The following is a 20,115-nucleotide window of genomic DNA, read 5'->3' as shown; positions in this document are numbered from 1 at the left end:
TGTCTTGTGAAATTGTCACCTTCAGGCTGGCTGCTCTCACATAGCTAATGCAGAGCACAATTTTCCCCTGCAGTGTAGTTGTAGCAACCTGCCAATGTTCACCCAAGGCAACACCAGTTTTCCCTGCTTTCATGGCCTTTAGGTCAGAGTCTGGCCTGACAGTGTGCTAATGCAGATTCTTCAGAGCTCAGTCTGTGACTTCCATTATATAGCATTAACTCCATAAAAAAAGAAATGTGTTAGTATTCCAGCAAAACACAGACATAATTTAGACACAGGATAATTACCTGTAGTGAAGCCTGGATTGATGTGGGCATCAATCTGCTCTTTCTGAATTCATGTCCAGCCTTTCATTGGCACTCCTGGGCATGCCCCAGATCTGTTGCAGAAATGGTTGTGCCAAACACTCATGCTCCCAGTGCAAGGACAGCCACTGGCTGCAGGCTCTGCTGGCAGCTGGGTCCTCAAAGGTGCTGCTGTGGTTTGGGTAAGATAGTCAAACCCTGTGTTTGCGTATCTTACAGTTCATTGATGAGCAGAGCAGGTAAGGACTACAAAGCTTCAGCCTAAAAATGAAAAATAGATGCTGGATTATAAAATATTATGCAATTAAACTAACATATTTTTTCCCATTTAATAGTCAGAAATAAACTTCTTTGATTATGGCTCAGCTGCCTTTCCCCCTCTACCAAAATAATTTCAGAAAAGCACAGCCTGCCTCTAGAAACAGCTTAAAAACAGGGGGTTTAATGAAACAGAGTTAAACAAAACCCCAGACCCAGTCATCCTTCCCACCTAGGGCTACCAGACGTTCACGCTCCCCCAAGCCTGATCTGAGGGCTCAGCACAGCGATGCTGAACAGAGGACCCCGCAGTCCGAGGGGTCGCGGACACGGGTGGGTGGGTGGGATGGTGCCGGGTGGGCTCCTCTGCGGCGGGTGCTCATTCCCTGCTGCGCAGCTCCATCTAGGGGCTGCTGCCTGCCCGGGACCCGGGAGCAGCCGGAGCCCAGCATCTCCCGGGCAGGATTCCGGGAAAGGGCTGCTCCGGGAAGGGGAATGCCGTGGATGCAGGAGCCCCAGTGTGTGCCAGCTCCGGAGCTGCCTCCAGCCCTGCTCAGGGGTATGGGAGCGAGAAGGATTTTGTTATCTAACGTGCTGCAGCCCTGGCGTCAGCAGGATTTGAGCCTGGGAAGCACAAACAGGATGCAGTGGTTTGGGCAGGCAGAGGTGACTCTTTGCAATGGTACTGGACACATTGCTCAGGCTCTTAGAAGCAACCCCTCTTTCCATCAGGTCTCTTCTCAAGCCTAATCTGAATAAATTTCTTCACTGAAAGGGTGGTCAAGCATTAGAAAAGGCTCCCCAGGCAAGCGGTAGAATCACCATCCCTGGAAGTGTTCAAAAAACGTGTGGATGGGGTGCTTGTGGACAGGGTTTAGTGGTGGACCTGTCACTGTTATGTTAATGATTGGACTCGATGATCTTGGAGGGGAAGTTTCTGGTGTGGTTTTCTTTGTTGTGCTATGTAGAAAGGACTTTAATGAGGACCAGGTCTGAGGTTCTCTGAGGAGAACCTCGTTTTTCAGCTCCTCAGGAAACTCTGTATCCCTCATGTCCCATGAAGGTGTTCAGGGGGGAGGAAAACAGATGATTATCAATGTTGGGCTCTGGGGGGGAATGGGACCTTGCAGCCTTTACAGGTGCCATGAAGGGAAACAAAAAGCAAACCCCATGGCATGCATTTTCCTTTATAGGAGAAATAAACCCTAAAAATGTGCATATTCTGAATGTCTAACATAGGGAAAAGGTTGCGGAAGTCCAACTGTGAGCCAAGTCACCCTGGTCCAGGCTTACTGGAGAGCTGGTGAGTGGTAATATGACCAAGGACTAATTGCCTTCAAATAACTGGAAAACCAGCTCCAGGGCAGCTACAGCTGACAGGGAACCTACTAGCTCTATCTGAATCATATTCAGGAACAGATCAGCAGCAGTGAGAGTCTGCACATAAAGTCAAGACTCGCAAGGATTTGCTAGTTAATGTTGCCAGAGGAAAGATTGCAGTTATGCCATAACAGTGAAAGGAACACCCTAATCCTTAATTGAGTTTGCTGACAACCACAGTTACATCACACTTATCCATTTTTCAATGTTTTAGATTAATTTTGAGGGGGTCCTTCTAAACTGAAGAAAAATTGGCCAGAAAATGAGATCTTTTCTCTTCTGTATGCAACAGTCACCATGTCTTAACATAAGGTTTCATTAAAGGCCAAATTCATATCAGTCTCAGCAGAAAGAGTAACAAGCAAAGGAAAGACCAGCAAGCAAAAACACCTTGCTGCAAGAAAGAGGCAGGGAGATTCAATGAAATGTGATTATTTATTTAGAAAGTAATTGCTTTATCATTGGTAGATGTCAGTGAAACAGAAACATTCATCACCAGCCTGGAGCTACCACCGCGCTAACATTCACATTCCCACACCCTGTACACCATGTACTGAGGTGTACACTGTTTGCTGCAGCCAGATCAGTTGTGGATGAGGGGGAGAAAGGGTAGCAGTCCTTTGGTGTCCTGGTGAAAGGCCTGGCAGAGGTAAAGGGGTGTTTTCTCATTTTCATATAGATAGCAGAAGTGTGTGTCTGTCATGGGGCAGAGATGTGAGGTAATGGAAAGTTACAACAGTGGAAAGCAAATAGAATCCTGCCCAGGCTTCTGCACCTCCAGGTCCTCTAAAGCTCCCTGTTCTTCAGCAGCTTGTCAAAACACACAGGTCTCTACCTGCAAAATAATTACAGAGGAGCACTGATGTGTTTGCCTGTGTGCTGAAAAGACTAAAGATAGTGAGAAGCCTTCACCTGAAAGGAGGGGCCATCATGTCGAAAGGAAAAGTTGAGAACTACTGGCCTCTGCAGCACACAGGGTGCTTCACCCCCTTCACATCTCCCCATGACTGCATCTTGTCCAGCCAAAGTCTGTGGAGCATGGTCCTTCACCGCCTGCTGGAGAGCTGCTCCAAAGATCTCTATCTGTCCCTGTGTTCACCAAGAGGTCTCCAGTGGCAGGCTTGAGTATTTTGTCTTTTCTGTGCTACTGTATGTAGAAAATCAGAAAAAATTAAGTCTAAATCCTGGCACCCCCTGAGAGCTTAAGCTGTTTCCCAATGTGAGTTTTAAAGGCTGTGACTCGTGTCCCTGGTGAGGTCTCGGAGGAGTTGTGGTGGCTCCACATGTCTAGGGAGAGGACCACCAGTTCTGGTGTGCAGAGGAAGTGGTGACTTTCTCCCCTCTTTTTGATATCTCCAGATATGAAGATCTCCAGAGCTCCAGATTTTCATATCCCATACCCCTTCTGCGGTTAAAAACCAGACACATATTTGCATTTTTAAGATGTAGAAACGAACATTCCCGTAGATATTTGACTACACGGTTGTGCAGTGACACGTTCTGTGCTTGCCCTTTTCCTGGAGCAAAGCAAGCATGTGTGCTTTGGATTAGGCAAAGTGTTTCACTGAGAGACTTCACTGAGAGCAAGGACATGCTGTTGATTCACTCTGCAGCATCTCCTGGTGACTTGCTCCTCCTTGTGCCTAACAGGGAAGCTGGGTAAAGAGAGAAGCCTGACTTGCACCTCTCCACCCTTCTTGGTGGAGAAAATATGAAGTGTGCTACTCAGTAAATTAAATACATGCATTCGTGGTGCCTTTGAGAAGTGTTCATTCACCTGAAAGCCGAACTCGGGCTCTGGCTGGATTTATAAATGTCTTTTGGGTGAGTACAGGATCCAAACAAATAACTCCTGTCTCTGTAGCTGACCTTGGAGAATTTTATTAGCTAATTAAGGTGTCAAATGCAAAGGACAGAACTGAAGCCACAGTGTCAGTTAAAATTTAGTTACTCTGTTAATTGAGTTGAGGAAATCTGGATTATATCATAAGTTCCTGGCATCCTGTATGGCTATTAGAATATTACCATTCATTTTACTGGAGAATGCAAATAGCATCACTGTCATACTGAAGGATGGCATAGCATGTAACAGGATGGTGGAAAAGCTGGTAATTTTATAAAGTTGATAAATTTTGGTGTGTGGATGGCCTAGTGAGCTGGATCTCTGCAATGCTTTCCAGGACACAGGACGAACAGGGACTATTTTTTGTGTCAATGCAATGAAAATAACATACAGATTCTCTGGAGCAGGGAGAAGGGAAAGCAATTTTCATGTAATTGATGTTGTGAAGCTTATCAGAAATTCTTCACTTTTAGGACTGTTTCAACAATGAAATGACAGGTTTTTAAATCCTCCCACACAATGCAATCATATAGTAATATCACTAATTGTTGTGATACAGTATTATTTACTCCCAAGCACTGCCTTTTTTTATTGCTGCTTTAAAGTACATGTGTCTGTATCTGTTTGTATCTATCAATCTTCTGTCTAAACCAAGTCTCTCTGCTTAGCTTGAGAGTCCTGTGGGTCCCCTGCACTCAGCCTGTGCCAGAATGTTGACTGGCCACGGCAGAGCTGCAGGTCAGCTGAAGGTGTTCTTTTTCCTCCTTTGGGAGTGGATGCTTCCACCACAAAGCCAAAGGTTTTAGGAAGTGGAGAGATCCAGTAGTGTCTAGGAGAATCTGAAATCTGTATTTCTGACATTTTTGGGGGGAGCGTGGAGACAATTTTAATTCTTTTTTCTCTATGGTGATGCATGGAAACAATGTTCCCTAAAACATGCTCTTTACTGGTCAACCACACAGGGTGATTTTTATTTTATCCTAATTCCCAGTGTGTCTGTCTATACAGTGTGGACACAGCTGGCTCGTGGATCTCACTTGGTAATACTATTTGTTTGAGTTCTGGTGACTACTCAAATGCACCAATGACTACTGCAAAGGCTGCTTTGAATACAGCAGCTGTTCTTTCCACCTTATCTTCCATGTTTTGCACCTGCAGACAAATATACAAAGCCCGTAACTTTATCTCACATATGCAAAATGATCTTCAAGGGCATCAACAGAAAACAGGGGCAAACAATAATTAAATACATTAAATACATGCATTTATCCCAGTTGCTTTATTTTTACTTATTTATCAGGAACACAGTAGTTTCAGGTAAAAAGTCCTCAGAAGACTGATTCCCTTTCATTAAAGGGAAAAAACATCTGTCTCATGCACATAACCATGATATGAAAAATGCAAGTTTAAGTCTCTCCTTTGCCTCGATCTGGACAAGTTTCTATGACTTGGGTAGGCTTTTTAGTACCAGATATGGGAATGGGGGTCCTAGAATTATTTAGCTGAATTTTGGGGGGTTTGACTGCTCCACTAATAACTTCTTAAAGGTCTATAGTTTCTAATGCCAGCTCCTTACAGCACCTGGACAAAGATTTCCCCAATTCTGGTTATAAAAAGATGGCAAGAGTTCTACCAGGACATGATTAGAGCCAGAAAACTTTGATTTCGAATTAATTAATTAATTTTAAAGGAGTTTGGGACTTTGAGACCTAATCAAAATGAAGTCTTTATTTCATAAATTGGATTATTTTCAGAACATATGTATTTCAGAACAGAGAATTTGCATTTATGTCCCTGAATGGGCTTACAGAGTACTTTTACCCCTGTACTGTCCTTTCAAGGACTTAGTAGTAGGTGAAGTAATCGTACTGTTACACATCTGCCAAGAGAAGTAATTTGTTTGTTCACCATGTCACTTTTATAACTATCAGGTTTTTTTCAGGTATCCTTTTTAAGTATGTGGGGTTTGGGGTTTTTTCATTTTGTTTCTGACACTGTGAGATGAAGGTAAAACACGGTCCAATTCCTTCTTGAAATGATGGTTCGAGATCCCGAGGGCCTGTGCTGCTTCAGCACTCACCTGCAGGAAAGGGAAGGCTGCAATTCTGCTGCTGAGGGTATCTTTTGAAGGAAAAGGTCTGTCATCCCAGAGCTAGTAGGTATAAAGTATTACAGTTCCCATTGCACAAAACAGCAGCCTTTTTACGAGCAGACATTCTCCAAGCCATAAAACCCGTGCATGTTTCCATCCTCTGTTAAATGTGTCTCTAGATCTACCCAGGGAACAACTGCTTTTCCAGTTTATTTGTACGGGTGGAGTTGAGGAACACATTTAATGTTTGTTGCACAATCCTCTGCTATTCAGACTTATGGATTGCTCTTTCCCTACTGCTCCCAGTGCACTGCAGCCCTGGCCACATCCGTCCCAGCATGGAGCTGAGTGAGCCAAGCCCAAAACATGCTCTGATGGTACAAGGTGTTGCCTGGTTGCATTTCCTCTTCTCACCATCTTTCTTCCAGTGGTGCCTGAGAATTCAGCAGGAGAACAGGGTTTTTTTCTGTGTCACCTGTTGGGACTCAGTGCTGCCCAGCTGTCCCCACTTGGTACCTGCAGAGTGTTGGTTACCAAAGGAAAACCCACTCCAGGAGCAAGCTGGCAAAGATGTAATGGGGATGATGGCAGGTAGAGTTCATGCCTGTGCCATAGCCCTAACTGGTTTTCCAGTATAAGTGCAGGTAAATTCCTTGGAGAATCAGATAAGGAAGATAAAAGCCTAACACAGAATAAATGCAGAAGACCCCCCTACACTCCTAAATGAATGGTTTTAGTGCTTCTGTGTTTGGATATGAAGTAGAAATGCTTCTAGTTTTCTACGGTTTTTATGGGCACTTAGGGCAGCCAAATTGTTCTGTACTTGCTGAATATTTTTTTCTTGGAAAATTTCTAGTGTTAACTAAAAATTGATCTCCTCTTTGTGACCAAACCTTTCAGCAAAGGTGGACAGAGTTTGTGGTCTGCCTTAGCTAAACAATACTGTGTCATATTAATCAGATGTGAATTTTTTGCACACATGATCATGTTACAACTAAGGACTAAATTTTCATCAAATGAACAGGTAGAACTTCTCTAAATTTAATAGTTTTTGGTGTTTTACTTTTTTATCCTGATATAGTGGCAAATAAATTATAGAATTATCCGTCTCACCACCCCTGCATTTTCCTGCCCCAGAAAAGAAAGTTATACTAATGGAAAAGGGATGTTGAGGTTTATTTGGTGCTAGAAAACAGTAACAGAAAAACTGAATGCTATGGAACTCCAACTTGTAGACTTCAAAGGGAACACACCTGTTATGCTTTACTAGCTGGATCCTGTGTTCTAGACAATAAGTCTAGTCCCTAGACAATAAATTGATTTCCTAGGAATTAATAACTCTTTATCATGATTGGTTAGCTACAAAAATCTGAAAAGTTTGACCTCTGCTATAAATATAGGCACTGTCATGTCTCAGCAGTTGGGGGTAACAAGCTGAACATCATTAATCCATCCTTTGGAAGATCTTCTTTGTAGATAAGGCTTTGATCCACAACGTTCTCCTTGAGATAAGAGGGAGTGCCTGAATCTCTGCACAGTCATAGCCAGGTGCTGGTTTGATGTTGCCTGTGCTTGGGAGTGGAAACAAGCACTCAGGTGAGCAGTGCAATGAAAACAGTCCATTAAGCGGTGGAGTTACATCATGTCTGGGGAGCTCAAAGAACAGAAACTGCAGCCGTGCAATGTAGGGAGTACACTTGAGTAAAGACCTTACTGGGGCTCCTGTCATGCCTTACCAATACTAAGATTTATTGTATTTCAAGGGCTTTGTTGTGATCTCTTTAGGTTAAGAGTTTCCTTTCATGTGTCAGATGTTCCTGTTAATGTCAAAGCTAGTTGTCATGGCAATTTTTAAATTGTTTAATGGGCTTTTAAAGGCTTCTAGAGTTTAAAGGCTTCTATGTACTGTATTGGGTTTGCACGGCAAGCTTTTTGTGGAGAAGGCTACAGGGTGAGAAGATACCAGAAGCTTCCCCTACATCCAACAAAGCCAATGCCAGCCAGCTCCAAGATAACCTGCTACCGGTCAAGGCTGAGCCCATCAGAAACATCATCCCATAACTCTCCATCTTCACAAAAACCTTTTGTATTTTCCAAAGGTAACTATAGCTGAAATAGCAGTGGGAAGGGGATATGTTTTCTCTGCTTTGTGCTAACATACACTAGTTTTTGGAAAAGTACTCCCCAAAACCTGCAAAAGAATTCTACAACGTCCACTCTATGGTCAGCACTGTTTGTCTGGGCAGAGGTATAGAATGTGTCATTCTGGTTTAATTGCATGTAACATGTAAAACTTTTACTACATTCGCCTCTACAAAAAAAGAGGATTTCTCTTTCTTCCAGTATCTAGAGTCTCACCTGAAATTGGTAAATATTAGTTGACTTCTATCAGCTGTGGGAATGAAGCCTTTCCCACTCTGTTAATGTAGGTGCCTCAGGTATTTCACAATGCCTGTGGAAGGCAGCCACTTCATCAGTAGCCCAGTGTTTTCATTGCAGAATGACAGCAATAATAGCAGGAGGTGAAAATTACACTGTGAGACTTCTAAGCTCTATTAGCTAATAGGGGTGTCTAAACTCTTTGCTCTAACTTATTCTGGAATGTGCAGTAACAGGTAATATAGCCCTATAATGCTTAGATAAATGGCTTCTTTGCTAACCCAGGCACTGACATTACTGTGGTTGTATTTCCACAGCACCTGGGTAGGTAACTATGCAGCACACTCTATGTTTGTTGGGGTTTCAGCCTAGATTATCACAGAGTTTTAAACAGAGTCAGCCAATCCGTTCATTTTACCTTTTGTTAAACTTACCTCTTTTTTTCTGGGATGTAGAGGTTGACAGAACAGATAAATAGAGTATTTACAGTAATGCTGGAGTCAAGAACATGAAGAAACTGAAAGAGGAAGGGGTTGGTAGGAAAAGCTAACATCTCTAATTAGATCAACAGAAAAAAAACACAGTGTTCTAGCACAGAAGTCCTCATTATTCGGCAACAGAGACTTACAGTCCCTACAATTGTCTAAGCTCTATTAGGTGGTGTAATAAAAGGCTTTATTGCTCTCAGGTCTCTTATATAGGAATTGTCCCACTACACTGCATATCCAGTCATAAACATTATATATCCTTCCCCCTAGCACAGCAAACCATGACTTGAAATAAAACCCTGTCTGACATCTTCCTGCTCTTCTACACCATCTCCTCTGGGGCTAAGCTCTAACCACATACACTTACTAATTGTAAGCAAGTGGATAACAGTTTCAAAGCTAAGGCTGCACAATACTACTTACTTGCTACTGGGAATCGTAATTTCAAAAGCCAGACCCTTGGATCACTTGGCACTTCTGCTAGACCAGGCCATGCAACTGAACTTGTTATTGGTTCCAGTAACTACAGTCCATTCCCTGCTTCTGCTCCTTTTCTGGTCATCTTCCTTTCTGATAAATTACCATGGAAACGAATCTTGAAAAAAGAAGTATTCACAAGCAGGTGGTTTTGTTTTTAGATACCATCTCTTCAGTTTTCACCTCTACAGCACTGCTCCTGTTGGGGGGATTCTCTTTCTCCAGCTGCCACTAGATGGTATTGCTTCAGCAGACACCTTCCCACCTGCTCTGCACCCTTGCTGAGACACAGACGACCAAAAAAGCAGGGGCTGGCTTTATTTTTTATATTCTTCAAACATCTCCTGGCAAATGTTGTTGAGGACAATGTCTTAGAAAAGCAGATATTTAGTCTTGGAATTGACAGCTTCTTGTGCTTGCAGCACAGTTTCTGCTTAAGGGCAAGTTTTATATTTGCTCTATAATGCAAAAGGTAAGACAGGTCTGTAGTCTGCCTGAAATTTCAGAATTCAGGTATCAAACCTGAAGCAAACAGACAAAACTTTGTATGCTCCGAGTCTTTTAAATAACTAACACGAAAATGTGAATGAAAAGCTTATTTTTCTCTCACAGTTGCAAAATTTTTCTAATAGTTTTGTATTTCCTTTCTGTGCTCACAAAAGAAAAGCAGTTGAACATACAGGAAGTCATTTAGCAAAATCATTATAAGTCTAGTAGATGAAAGCATTAGTGTGATAAGATATGAAGTAATTTTATATTAAAAGTTAATGACTTGGACTGTTCAGCCTTAGGAGATTCACTACTTTCTAATCCTTTATGCGCATCTTTAGGGTAAGTTTATACGATGTGAAACTTATTCCACTTTTATGTTTCCATGTTTTGTTCTTTTCTTATTAAACTGACTTATGTCATTATTTTTCCTACTGGAGAAACAAACAGGAAAGTCAAACCAGAAATGGAAAGAACATCATCTAGCGATTAAATGTTCTCCACATCCACATTCATACTTTTTTAATCATACGATTTATATCTTAACTATAACTTCACTGATTTTTTTGATAAATTATTTTTATTCATTGAGAAATAAACTCAATTCATTGAGTAAACAAAACCTGCTCCCACAGGTTTGTGGAATTTTGTGAGTGGCTTGCTGGATTGTAATAAGATGTTTTGAAGAACTAGTTGGAAGGTTTAAAGTAATGTTGCACAGCAAACCTTCCTTGCATCCCCATCCAACTGAGTAGGGGCTACAAAAACCCCCCTTGTCCAAACCAGCCCTCTTCTGCCCCCCTCATGCAAACTGTCTCTCTTGCTGGTTCAGCTGGCAGTCGAATCAAACATGAGGAGGACTGTTCTATTTTAAAAGAGCATAAAATTGGTTGGTTTACAGTGAAAGTGTGACCACAAGAGCCAGACCTGACCCTGTAAGCACTGAACTGCCTGAGCTGCGCTGCATCTTAACGAGCAGGAAGGAGTCGCCAGCTGAGCTACGTTCATTGCTGGGAAAAAAATGTTTCTAAAAAAATTCACCTTCTTTCTCACATATACTGGACAAAACATAATAAAAGGCCTCACCATGCAGAATCAGAGGATAGAAAATGAGTGCTGAAGACAGTGTTGCTCCTCGCCTTCCACCTTTACACGCTATAGCCACCAGTGCAATTTAGCGTCCCTTGCCTCTAGCCCAGGCAGAAGAAACTCACTCTGAGTAAGGTCTGAGAGACAAGCACACAGCAGGAACCATCAAGAAATAAGTGCTTGTTTCCTGATCTTACTGATTGCAAGGAAAACAACCCTCTCGTATTTCTTCTCTTGCAGGGCAGCAGGATGCCGCGCTGGCCCAGGAGGGAAAGAAGAGGCCACTGTGCTGTGCCATGTGCTGTGTGGCACTGCAGCAAGAAGCAGGGCAGAGGCCACCGTGCTGGACTGCAGGAATGTTGGATATCTGCACACTGCAGGAAAACATGAGGAAGGAGTCGTGTGGAGTTAGTGACTCACACAATTAAGATTTGGCATGGCTGAGTGGGAAGATAGCAACATGGTTTTCCCATAAAAGGGGCAAATATGTTATTGCTGTGGTATATGAGATTTAATTAAATGGCAAGGTCAATTCAACTACTTCCAAAACTTTTGTTTGGAAGCTTGCGAGGCTTTGTTTCCTGCTAAAGCTGTTCATTGAGTATTACCAATTAGTTCCCCTGAAAATGAGATTGATTTCATAGCAGAGACTGTAACACTCTGGGCTTCTGTTGAAAAGCTGTGTTCAAGTCCATTCCTTGGTGAGTATTTAACCAGAGTAGCTTCAACAGGAACACGAATTAATAGCTTAAACAGAGTATCACCTTGGAAATGCTTACTGCCCACCAGGCTAGAGGAAAGTGAAATCTTGCCTGAGTCCTTAGTCTCTCATTTGCAGCACCTGTTAGTTATTACCTGTTTCTCTCAGATTTTGACCAGAAGTTTTTTCTTTGTCTGGAGAAGGAATTTCAATTTAGTGCCAGGAGAGCAGGAAACCTTTAAATGAACAAACCCCCCTCCTAACAGGACAACACAGAGACGATTTGCAGTTTCCTTTTAGCAAATGCCTTAGCCCTGTGTTATTTCATTTATGGTGTTTTGCACTGATGAGTTCATCAAAATGTGTCAGTTCCATGGGTTTTATTGGCTCCAAGACCACTGCCATTTGCTGGCAAGCCTTGACCTTTACCCAAGACATCTGATGGAAATTTTGCCATGCACAGACACTCTCCATCTCCCTCAAGGAAAGCACCGATACAGTGGCACTGCTTGCGCTGCTGTTTTGAGCTGGCAGAGAACCTGCACAGGGTGGTTTTCTCTGTAGAGTCAACTCTGCCCGAGCCCAGCAGAAGCTGCTGCCATGGTCCAGACCCCAGGCTGCCCTCCATTGCTCCATCCCCTCTTCCCTCAGTCCCTCCATCTCTCCATCCCTCTGTCCCTGCATGCCCCCATCCTTCCATCCCTCTATCCCTTTGTCCCTCAATCCCTCCATCCGTTTATCCCTCAGTCCCTCAATCCCTTTGTCCCTCCATCCATCAATCCCTTCATACCTCCATCCCTTTGTCCCTCCTTCCTTCTGTCTCTTCACCCCTATATCGCTGTATCCCTGCCTCCCTCCATCCTTGCATCCCTTTGTCCCTCCATCTCTCCCTCCCTCCATCCCTGCATCTTTCCATCTCTCCATCCTTCAATTCCTTTGTCCCTCCGCCCCTCCCTCCTTCCATCTTTCCATCTCTCCATCCCTCCATCCCTTCATCTCTCCATCCCTTTGTCCCTGCGTCCCTCCCTCCTTCCATCTTTCCATCTCTCCATCCCTTCATCTCTCCATCCCTTTGTCTCTGCGTCCCTCCCTCCTTCCATCTTTCCATCTCTCCATCCCTCCATCCCTTCATTCCTCCATCCCTTCGTGCTTCCATCCCTTCGTCCCTCCATCCCTCCATCTTTCCATCCCTTCGTGCTTCCATCCCTTCGTGCTTCCATCCCTTCGTCCCTCCATCCCTCCATCTTTCCATCCCTGCATCCCTTCACCCCTGCATCCCTCCATCCCTTTATTCTGGCATCCCTCGATCCTTTTATCCCTCCATCCCTCCACTCCCTCCATCTCTCCCTTTCCCGGCGGGGCCCCTGCGCTGCAGTTCCCACCTCCCACCGCTAGGCCGCGCCATCCCGGCGGTTGCTATGGCGACAGCGGCGCTGCCCCTCCGCGCAGGCGCAGTGGCTGCTGCAGGTGCTGAGGCGGCGCTGGGGCCGCGGCGGGGCCGCCATGGAGCGGTTCGGGCCCGGGCCCGTGAGCGCCGTGCCCGTGGCCGAGTTCAGGCCGTGAGTGCTGGGGCGCGGGCAGGGGGAGGGCTCGGCGGCGGGACGGCCGGGCGGCGGGATGCGGGGAGGGCTGCGCGCTAGGCCGCGGCGGGCGGGGAGCGCGCCCGGCACCGCCGGGAGGCCTCCTGGGGGAACCGGGGGAGAGCGTGCGCGGGGCGGGAGCGGCTGGTGGAGGGACCGCAGCGGGAGGAGGAGGAGGAGACCCCGGGTTTGCCTGGGCCCCCCCGAAACCCAGCGTGGAGGCTACCGGGCCGCAGCGTACCGCTCCGAGCCGGGCTGAGCTCCGAGCCGGGCTGAGCTCCGAGCCGGGCTGAGCTCCGAGCCGGGCTGAGCTCCGAGCCGGGCTGAGCTTACACACGAATGTTTGTTTTTGCTGCGTAGGGAAAGCGGTGAGAGTATGTCAGTGTAAGAAAAGTATTTGTCAGCAGTGGAGTTTTTAACTTTGGTAATAAGCTGGAGGTCATCTTACTCTTCAGTGGGTAAGTGCTGATAGAAGAGTTTCTGATTTCCGTAGGAAGATTTTGAGTGGAGTTGTGCTCGCCACTCCCGAGACCCCGAGGCAAACGCTAGTAAAGGAGAAGATTCCGAATGCCCTTCTTTTTTTATGCTGCCTAAATGACCAGCGCATGGCCAGCAGGAAGTGCTGTTGGCTGCAGTGTAGGAGCTGTGCGTGGCTGCACGTGACTGTCAGAGGATGAGAATTTTTTTCCCCACTTCCACTTTTTTTCCAAAGAAATGTCAAGATTAAAACCGATTTCAAGCAATATGCTATGGCACAGATACGTCTCGATAAAACTTTTCGAAACTACTTACGCAAAAAATGCTTTGAAGGTGCCTGGGAGTTTTAAGAATTATGTATCCCTGACTTGAGTTGGCTTTTGTGCATATTTGTGTTTCAAAGCCCTTAAGGACACATGCCCTTGAATCAGGTAGTCTTTGAAAGTCACAAGGATATTGCCTGGCTGATGTGTTTGCTTGAGCATAAAATGATGTGGTCAGCCAGGCAGAGTGAGTGAGAACTGGTGGAAGCACACACAAAACAAGCTCTGTGTGGTGTTTTGTAAACACAAAACCTGTTCTAGCAGATCAAGTTCAGGGAGACCTTACCAAGAACATAGTCCTTCGTAGTGATTCTCTGGGTTTGAGTCTGTGAAGGCAAAAGAAGTTTTGGTGTATTGGCTCCATGTTCTGAGTGTTGCTACAGTTATTCCAGCTTTCTTAATGGAAGCTGATAACTTATTTTTAAGTAGAGGAACAATACCCCAAAACCAAGGAACTTTCAGTAGTTAACTGTTAAAATCATTCTGTGTACTTCCTTCTGTATCCCAACCTATAGAATTTGTCATTTTCCTGGGCTTGTAGTTACTGGAAAAAAAAAAAAAAAAAAGGAACTTGGCAAGTTTTAATGCAGAAAACTGTCATGTGACAAGTGCACGTGTCTGATATTAGATATTTAATAATTATGTGATAGTATACTGATAAATGTATTAACATAACTCCCCTAAGTTGTTAATGCTTGCAAAGCAGTAACAGGGAAAAAAATCTAAAGATTGTTTTTAATCTTGTTTTTGAGCTCTGACTGGCAGAATCATTTTGAATACTCTCATTTTTATTGCAGCAAACAAATGCATAGTCCAAGTCTTTTGCTTCATAACAGTACATTTACTCAGTTCTTGAAAAGTAATTTGCTTTGGTTTGGGACAAGTTCTTGTCCTGTTTCAAGTGTGTATATTGTGACTTTCTTCTGTGTGTAACTTCTCTTATTTATTTCAGAAATGAGGGTTCATTAACATCAACTTTAAGAACGCTTCTGTTCTTCACAGCTCTAATGATTACATTACCAGTTGGGCTGTATTTTTCATCAAAGGCTTATGTATTTGAAGGTAATTCTGCTTCTGCCAATTAGTATTATTATTACAAAAAAAAGAGAAAAAAGCACAATCCTGTAATAGCATCTTTATTCTTCCTGTTTTGTTTCCTTCTGCAGACCAAAGGTTCTGTAATGTCTAATTAGAACAGAAAATTATATAAATGGTCAATGCATCTTTCCCTGCATTGTGATCTGCAATCCAGTGTTTGCTGTTTGTTATGCAGTGGCTTATATAGCACAGAGGTGCATTGTTCCCCTTACCTAAAGGGTATCTAACACCACCCTACAGCAGACTTTTGTCAGAATCATCAGGGATATGTTTCCTGCAGGTATTGCAAACTAATCATGTGTTCAGGGCAGAATAATGTTGGTGGTGGGGTTTCTCTTTTGCTTTTTAAAACATCTGTATTTATAAGTGTAAACAAGTTCATTCGTATATGCAATTTCAGATATTGAATGTGGTTGCTTGTAGAACTTTAATTTTAAAAAAAGAAGGAAGAAAAAAGAAGGAAGAGGGATTTTGTTTGTTTGAACAGCTAGCCATGTTGTAGTCTCAATTCTGCAAGGCTTTAATACTTTTCTCCTGCAGTATTGGGAAGTTATCTCCTTCAGAAGTGGGGAGGAGGGAGGGAGAAGGCAGCTGCTTTTAGGAGCGGTTTGTGAGTATGAAACTGAGTTGTTCCAAGGCTGTTCTCTTTGGTGTGTACTGCTGTATGTGGTACATAGAAGGCTCAAAGCTTGTTAAGTAACTTTCAAGATCCCTTTTAACTTTTTTTTTTTTTATGTGTAGCAAGCTGAGCCTTAACTTCACTGTTAATGACAAGATCTGTCAGCACTGAAAGGATTGAGCTTGTCTTTGAAGGGTGGTATTTTTGGAGTGGTGTAATGTGTGGTTTTTGCTTTGCTCTTTGGGGAATTTTGTTGGTTTTTTCTTAAATTAATTAAAGGAAACAATATTTCGGTGTTTGCTCTTCCGATATTTGAAGGCTTATTTCATAAGAGATGTGTTCATGTAATTTAACTGGTGGGGAGTTGCTGTTTTATGGTCTAAATATAGAAGGTAACAGTCCTCTAAATGTAATTGTTCCACTGTTTTCTCCTGTTACAGTGGCAAATAAATTACAGAATTCTCCCCCTTCTTCCCTCCCTCCACCCCCTCATTTTCCTGCCCCTTAAAGAGCGTTAGGAAAAAAGGATGTTGAGGTTTATTTGGTGCTGGAAGATAGTAGCAGAAAATGTTGTAGATAAGCTGTTGACATCAAACCCAGGGTATTTTATCTTAAACATTGAACACTGCAGTGTTGCTTTGTTCCAGAAGTGGTTTCAGGGCCTTTGACTGTCACGGTGAATTCTTTCCTACGAATCATTTTGAGCTCAGTCTTTTGATACAGGAGCACTTGTAACTTTGGTCTTTAGGAAGAATTGTGACTTGCCGCGTCAGAGTTCCTAATAACTGATATCCTTTACTCTCTTTGTTTTCCCAGGTTCCTTAGGAATGTCCGACAGAGACAGCTATTTCTATGCTGCCATCGTGGCTGTAGTTACTGTTCACGTGGTACTTGCTCTCTTCGTTTATGTAGCGTGGAACGAGGGCTCGCGGCAGTGGCGGGAAGGCAAACAGGACTAGAAGGATGATCACGTCATCTGGTGTCTACAGACTGTAAATCAAGGGGTTTTTGTGAGCTGAAGGAAAAGCATTCTTCAAAATGTGTAATACACGTGTACAAAAGGAGGCTGGTGCCTCAGCTGTGGTTGAAATAAGACTTGTGCTCATCTTGCCCATGTACCCATGTTTTCTGTGATGTTGATGGAAGTTGTTCTTTAGCCAGCCTCTGTTACGTCAGGCTGAGGAGGTCTTCACCTGCAATTAGAATGGAATAATTATATATTTTTGAAAACTCCTGTAGCTGTTTTTGCCTCTGGCTTGCTCCAAAAATAACATTGGCATGAAACAAGCATTACATTTTCAAGGAATTAAATTGCTAGTTAAAAAAGCTGCATTACTTACTGTCCAACTATAGTGGAAAAGATTGAATTTCGCTTTGCTGTGGATAGTTTCCTGATTTGTGGGGAGTGTTGTTTAACCCCAGCCAGCAACTGAGCACCATGCAGCTGCTCACTCACTCTGCCCTCCCAGTGGGATGAGTGGAGGAATCAGGAAAGCAAAGTGAGAAAACTCATGGATTGAGATAAAGACAGTTTAATAGGTAAAGCAAAAGCTGCACACTCAAGTGTGTTTGTTTTCAGCACAAATCCAAACCATAGCCCCATGGTAGCTATTATGAAGAAAATTACCTCCATCTCGGCCAAAACCAGCTCAGTGGGACAGGTGTAATTAATACATTTCTAAGTTTAGAAGTAATTTCAAGAAACAGAATTGTTTAGGAACTCAGGTGATGTCTTTCTAATGTGAAATACAACTTTTTTGTTTGTTTTCAAATATATTTTTTATTGCAGTGTAAAATTCAGTCTTCGATTTCCCTTTATCTTGATGATTCAAAGGAAAGGACATAGCATATTTTTTGTATGTCTTTACACAGGTATGTATCTCCTTGATATTTGCTAAAGGATGCAGTTGGATTTCCTGTGGTAAAGCAGTGTCAGTAACAGCTATAAGCTGCTGGAATGGATGGCAGGGGAAGGACCAAGAGAAACAAGCTGTATCCATCTGTAAATGGTGTCCTTTATGAAGCAGAGAACAAAAGAGTGACCACATAGAAAATTACCTTCTCTTCATGAATACTTACTTGTACACTGTGAAGTGATACAATATGCTGATTGTTTTCTTTCTTCCTTGGTTGTGTGTATAACTTTCTCTAATCAAACCATAGTGAGATTTTTTGTGTTGTAGGATAACCCGAATTTCATTCCACTTCTGTGCTGTTAGCAAGCTTTTCAATCTCTGGATAAAAAATTCTCCTAAGGTTCCAGCAAGGCATAAAACTTTCCTAACACTGATAATGGCTGTTAAGCTGTTGTGCTTGAGGTTCTTCTGTTAATTTGAGTTTTCCAGATTAATATATTAGTTTAGCCTTTTTTGGAAGTCTTTTGCATAATATGGGGCTTGGCATGGTTTTGGTGCTGCATATGTCCATGATAAAACCTAGGCATAAATGAGACAAAAATTGGTTATCTCCAGTGGTTTGAGGAATGTGTTGCCAAGTCTCAGTCCTCTCTTATCCACCCCAGTGCCAGGTGTGCACAGGCATAGACACCGTGGCACACTAATGCAAATCAATTTTTACACTTTGTTTCTGACATGTTAACTTTTCTTATCCAGACCCCTGTTGGCAGGTTGCTGCCAGCAAACTGAAGAATCGTCTGAGTACTTGAAACACAAAGTTAGTTTGTATGTGGGCATGTTGGCTTCCCATTCTCCAGTGTATGAACTGTGCATTGTAGAACAAATACTTCCTTTTAATAAAGAACTACCCTGCAGTACAAGATCCGGTAAACAAGCACGTGTGCTGAACAGTTTTTGAATAATGTGTTTAATATGTATGTAGAACAGCATAAAAGAAATATGTAGCACTGCTCACAGTGGAGAATAAATGAACAGTTAAACCTATGGTAAAAGGATGTTGAGGTTTACTTGGTGTGGAAGACAGTAACAGAAAAACTGAATGTTCTAGAACTCTGAGGTGTTGATTTCAATGGGAGCACACCTGTCATTCTTTATTAGCTGGGTTCTGTGCTCTTTTTTTATGTTTCACATAGCAGAATCCCTAGACAATAAGTTAATTTCCTAGAAATAACGGGGAGATTTTTTTCCTTACTATAACTGTACTACAAAAATCTGAAAAGTTTGACCTCTGCTATAAGTATAGGCACTGTCATGTCTCAGCAGTTGAAGGTAACAAGCTGAGCATTAATCCATCCATTGGAAGATCTTTGTAGATAAGGCTTTGATCCACAACATTCTCCTTGAGATAAGAGGGAGTGCCTGAGTCTCTGCACAGTCATAGCCAGGTGCTGGTTTGATGTTGCCTGTGCTTGGGAGTGGAAACAAGCACTCAGGTGAGCAGTGCAATGAAAACAGTCCATTAAGCGGTGGAGTTACATCATGTCTGGGGAGCTCAAAGAACAGAAACTGCAGCCGTGCAATGTAGGGAATACACTTGAGTAAAGACCTTAGTGGGGCTCCTGTCATGCCTTACCAATACTAAGATTTTTTCAAGGGTTTTACTGTGATCTCTTTAGGTTGAGAGTTTCCTTTCATGTGTCAGATGTTCCTGTTAATGTCAAAGCTAGTTGTCATGGCAATTTTTAAATTGTTTAATGGTCATTATTGTTTAAATAATACTGTACTGCATTGGGTTTGCATGGCAAGGTTTTGGTAGTGGCAGGGGCTATACAGGTGTGGCTTCTGTGAGAAGATGCTGGAAGGTTTCTGCTGGGTTCAATAGAGCCAAGGCTGGCTGGCTCCAAGGTGGACCCACCATTGGCCAAGGCTGAGCCCTTCAGTGACAGTGGTAGCACCTCTGGAAAGCAGAAAAAATCCTGTGCAATTGGAGCCAGGGAGAAGAATGAAAATATGTGGGAGCAACAGCTCTGCAGACACTCAGGTCAGTGAAAGTGAGCAGCTTTGGCTTGAGCTTAGGGATGCCTGACTTAAATCACTATTACCTGCCAGCACTGACTAGGAAGTTTCTATTTTCTAATGGTTGATTAAGGTACATGAACTTGAAGCAGTCTTGATAGTACATTTGAAACAAAATAAAACACTGCCTACCTATTTTTTGCATTGTGAGAGAGGGCCTAGTAATAACTCTCACTTAACATTTAAAGAAACCAAACACGAAACCCCAGGAAAACAACCTAACACAAAACCAACAAACTGACCCTCCCAAAAGATGTTATTTTCTCTCTCAGGCTAATGGCAGATTAAAGCTGTGATTTTGCCACGCTGCAAGGGCAGCAGGGCAAACTAGAGGGCAGGCTTGGCTACCTGATTGCTGTGATGAGTGAGGGAAGGTGTGGTGCTGGATGAAAAATTATGTTCTCAGTGCACTGGTGAACAGTAAAATGCTTGATGTCACTGCAATTTTGATGGCTTTTAGACTGCTATATTATGGTATTCAATTGTTACTGTAGTTAAAGAAACTGTGCTTAGGCTTCTGACAGCCCATGCAGTGGGACAGAGAGAGCCTCAGGCAGGGGATGAGTAAGATGGGAAAGCAAAGGGC

General features: G+C 43.2%; 1 protein-coding gene and 1 long non-coding RNA gene across 2 annotated transcripts in view; both read left to right on the top strand.

The window, feature by feature from the left end:
- LOC116793846 overlaps positions 1–11,442 on the top strand; it is a 36,987-nt gene extending 25,545 nt beyond the window's left edge. Inside the window, exon 3 of the long non-coding RNA XR_004359606.1 lies at positions 11,041–11,442. This is a non-coding gene — a long non-coding RNA (uncharacterized LOC116793846). The remainder of the gene's footprint in view (positions 1–11,040) is intronic.
- A 1,463-nt stretch (positions 11,443–12,905) lies between these two features.
- On the top strand, positions 12,906–18,387 carry VMA21 (vacuolar ATPase assembly factor VMA21). Its single transcript, XM_032702012.1, has 3 exons — positions 12,906–13,059; positions 14,833–14,942; positions 16,414–18,387. The coding sequence occupies exons 1-3, from the start codon at positions 13,004–13,006 to the stop codon at positions 16,554–16,556; spliced, it is 309 nt and encodes a 102-aa protein (XP_032557903.1). The 5' UTR covers positions 12,906–13,003; the 3' UTR covers positions 16,557–18,387.
- Positions 18,388–20,115: the final 1,728 nt, after the last annotated feature.

Source organism: Chiroxiphia lanceolata, chromosome 14 (assembly GCF_009829145.1).
Source record: "Chiroxiphia lanceolata isolate bChiLan1 chromosome 14, bChiLan1.pri, whole genome shotgun sequence".
Lineage (NCBI taxonomy): Eukaryota > Metazoa > Chordata > Aves > Passeriformes > Pipridae > Chiroxiphia > Chiroxiphia lanceolata.
Note: the sequence above shows the minus strand (reverse complement) of the source record. Positions and strands in the feature narration are given on the sequence as shown.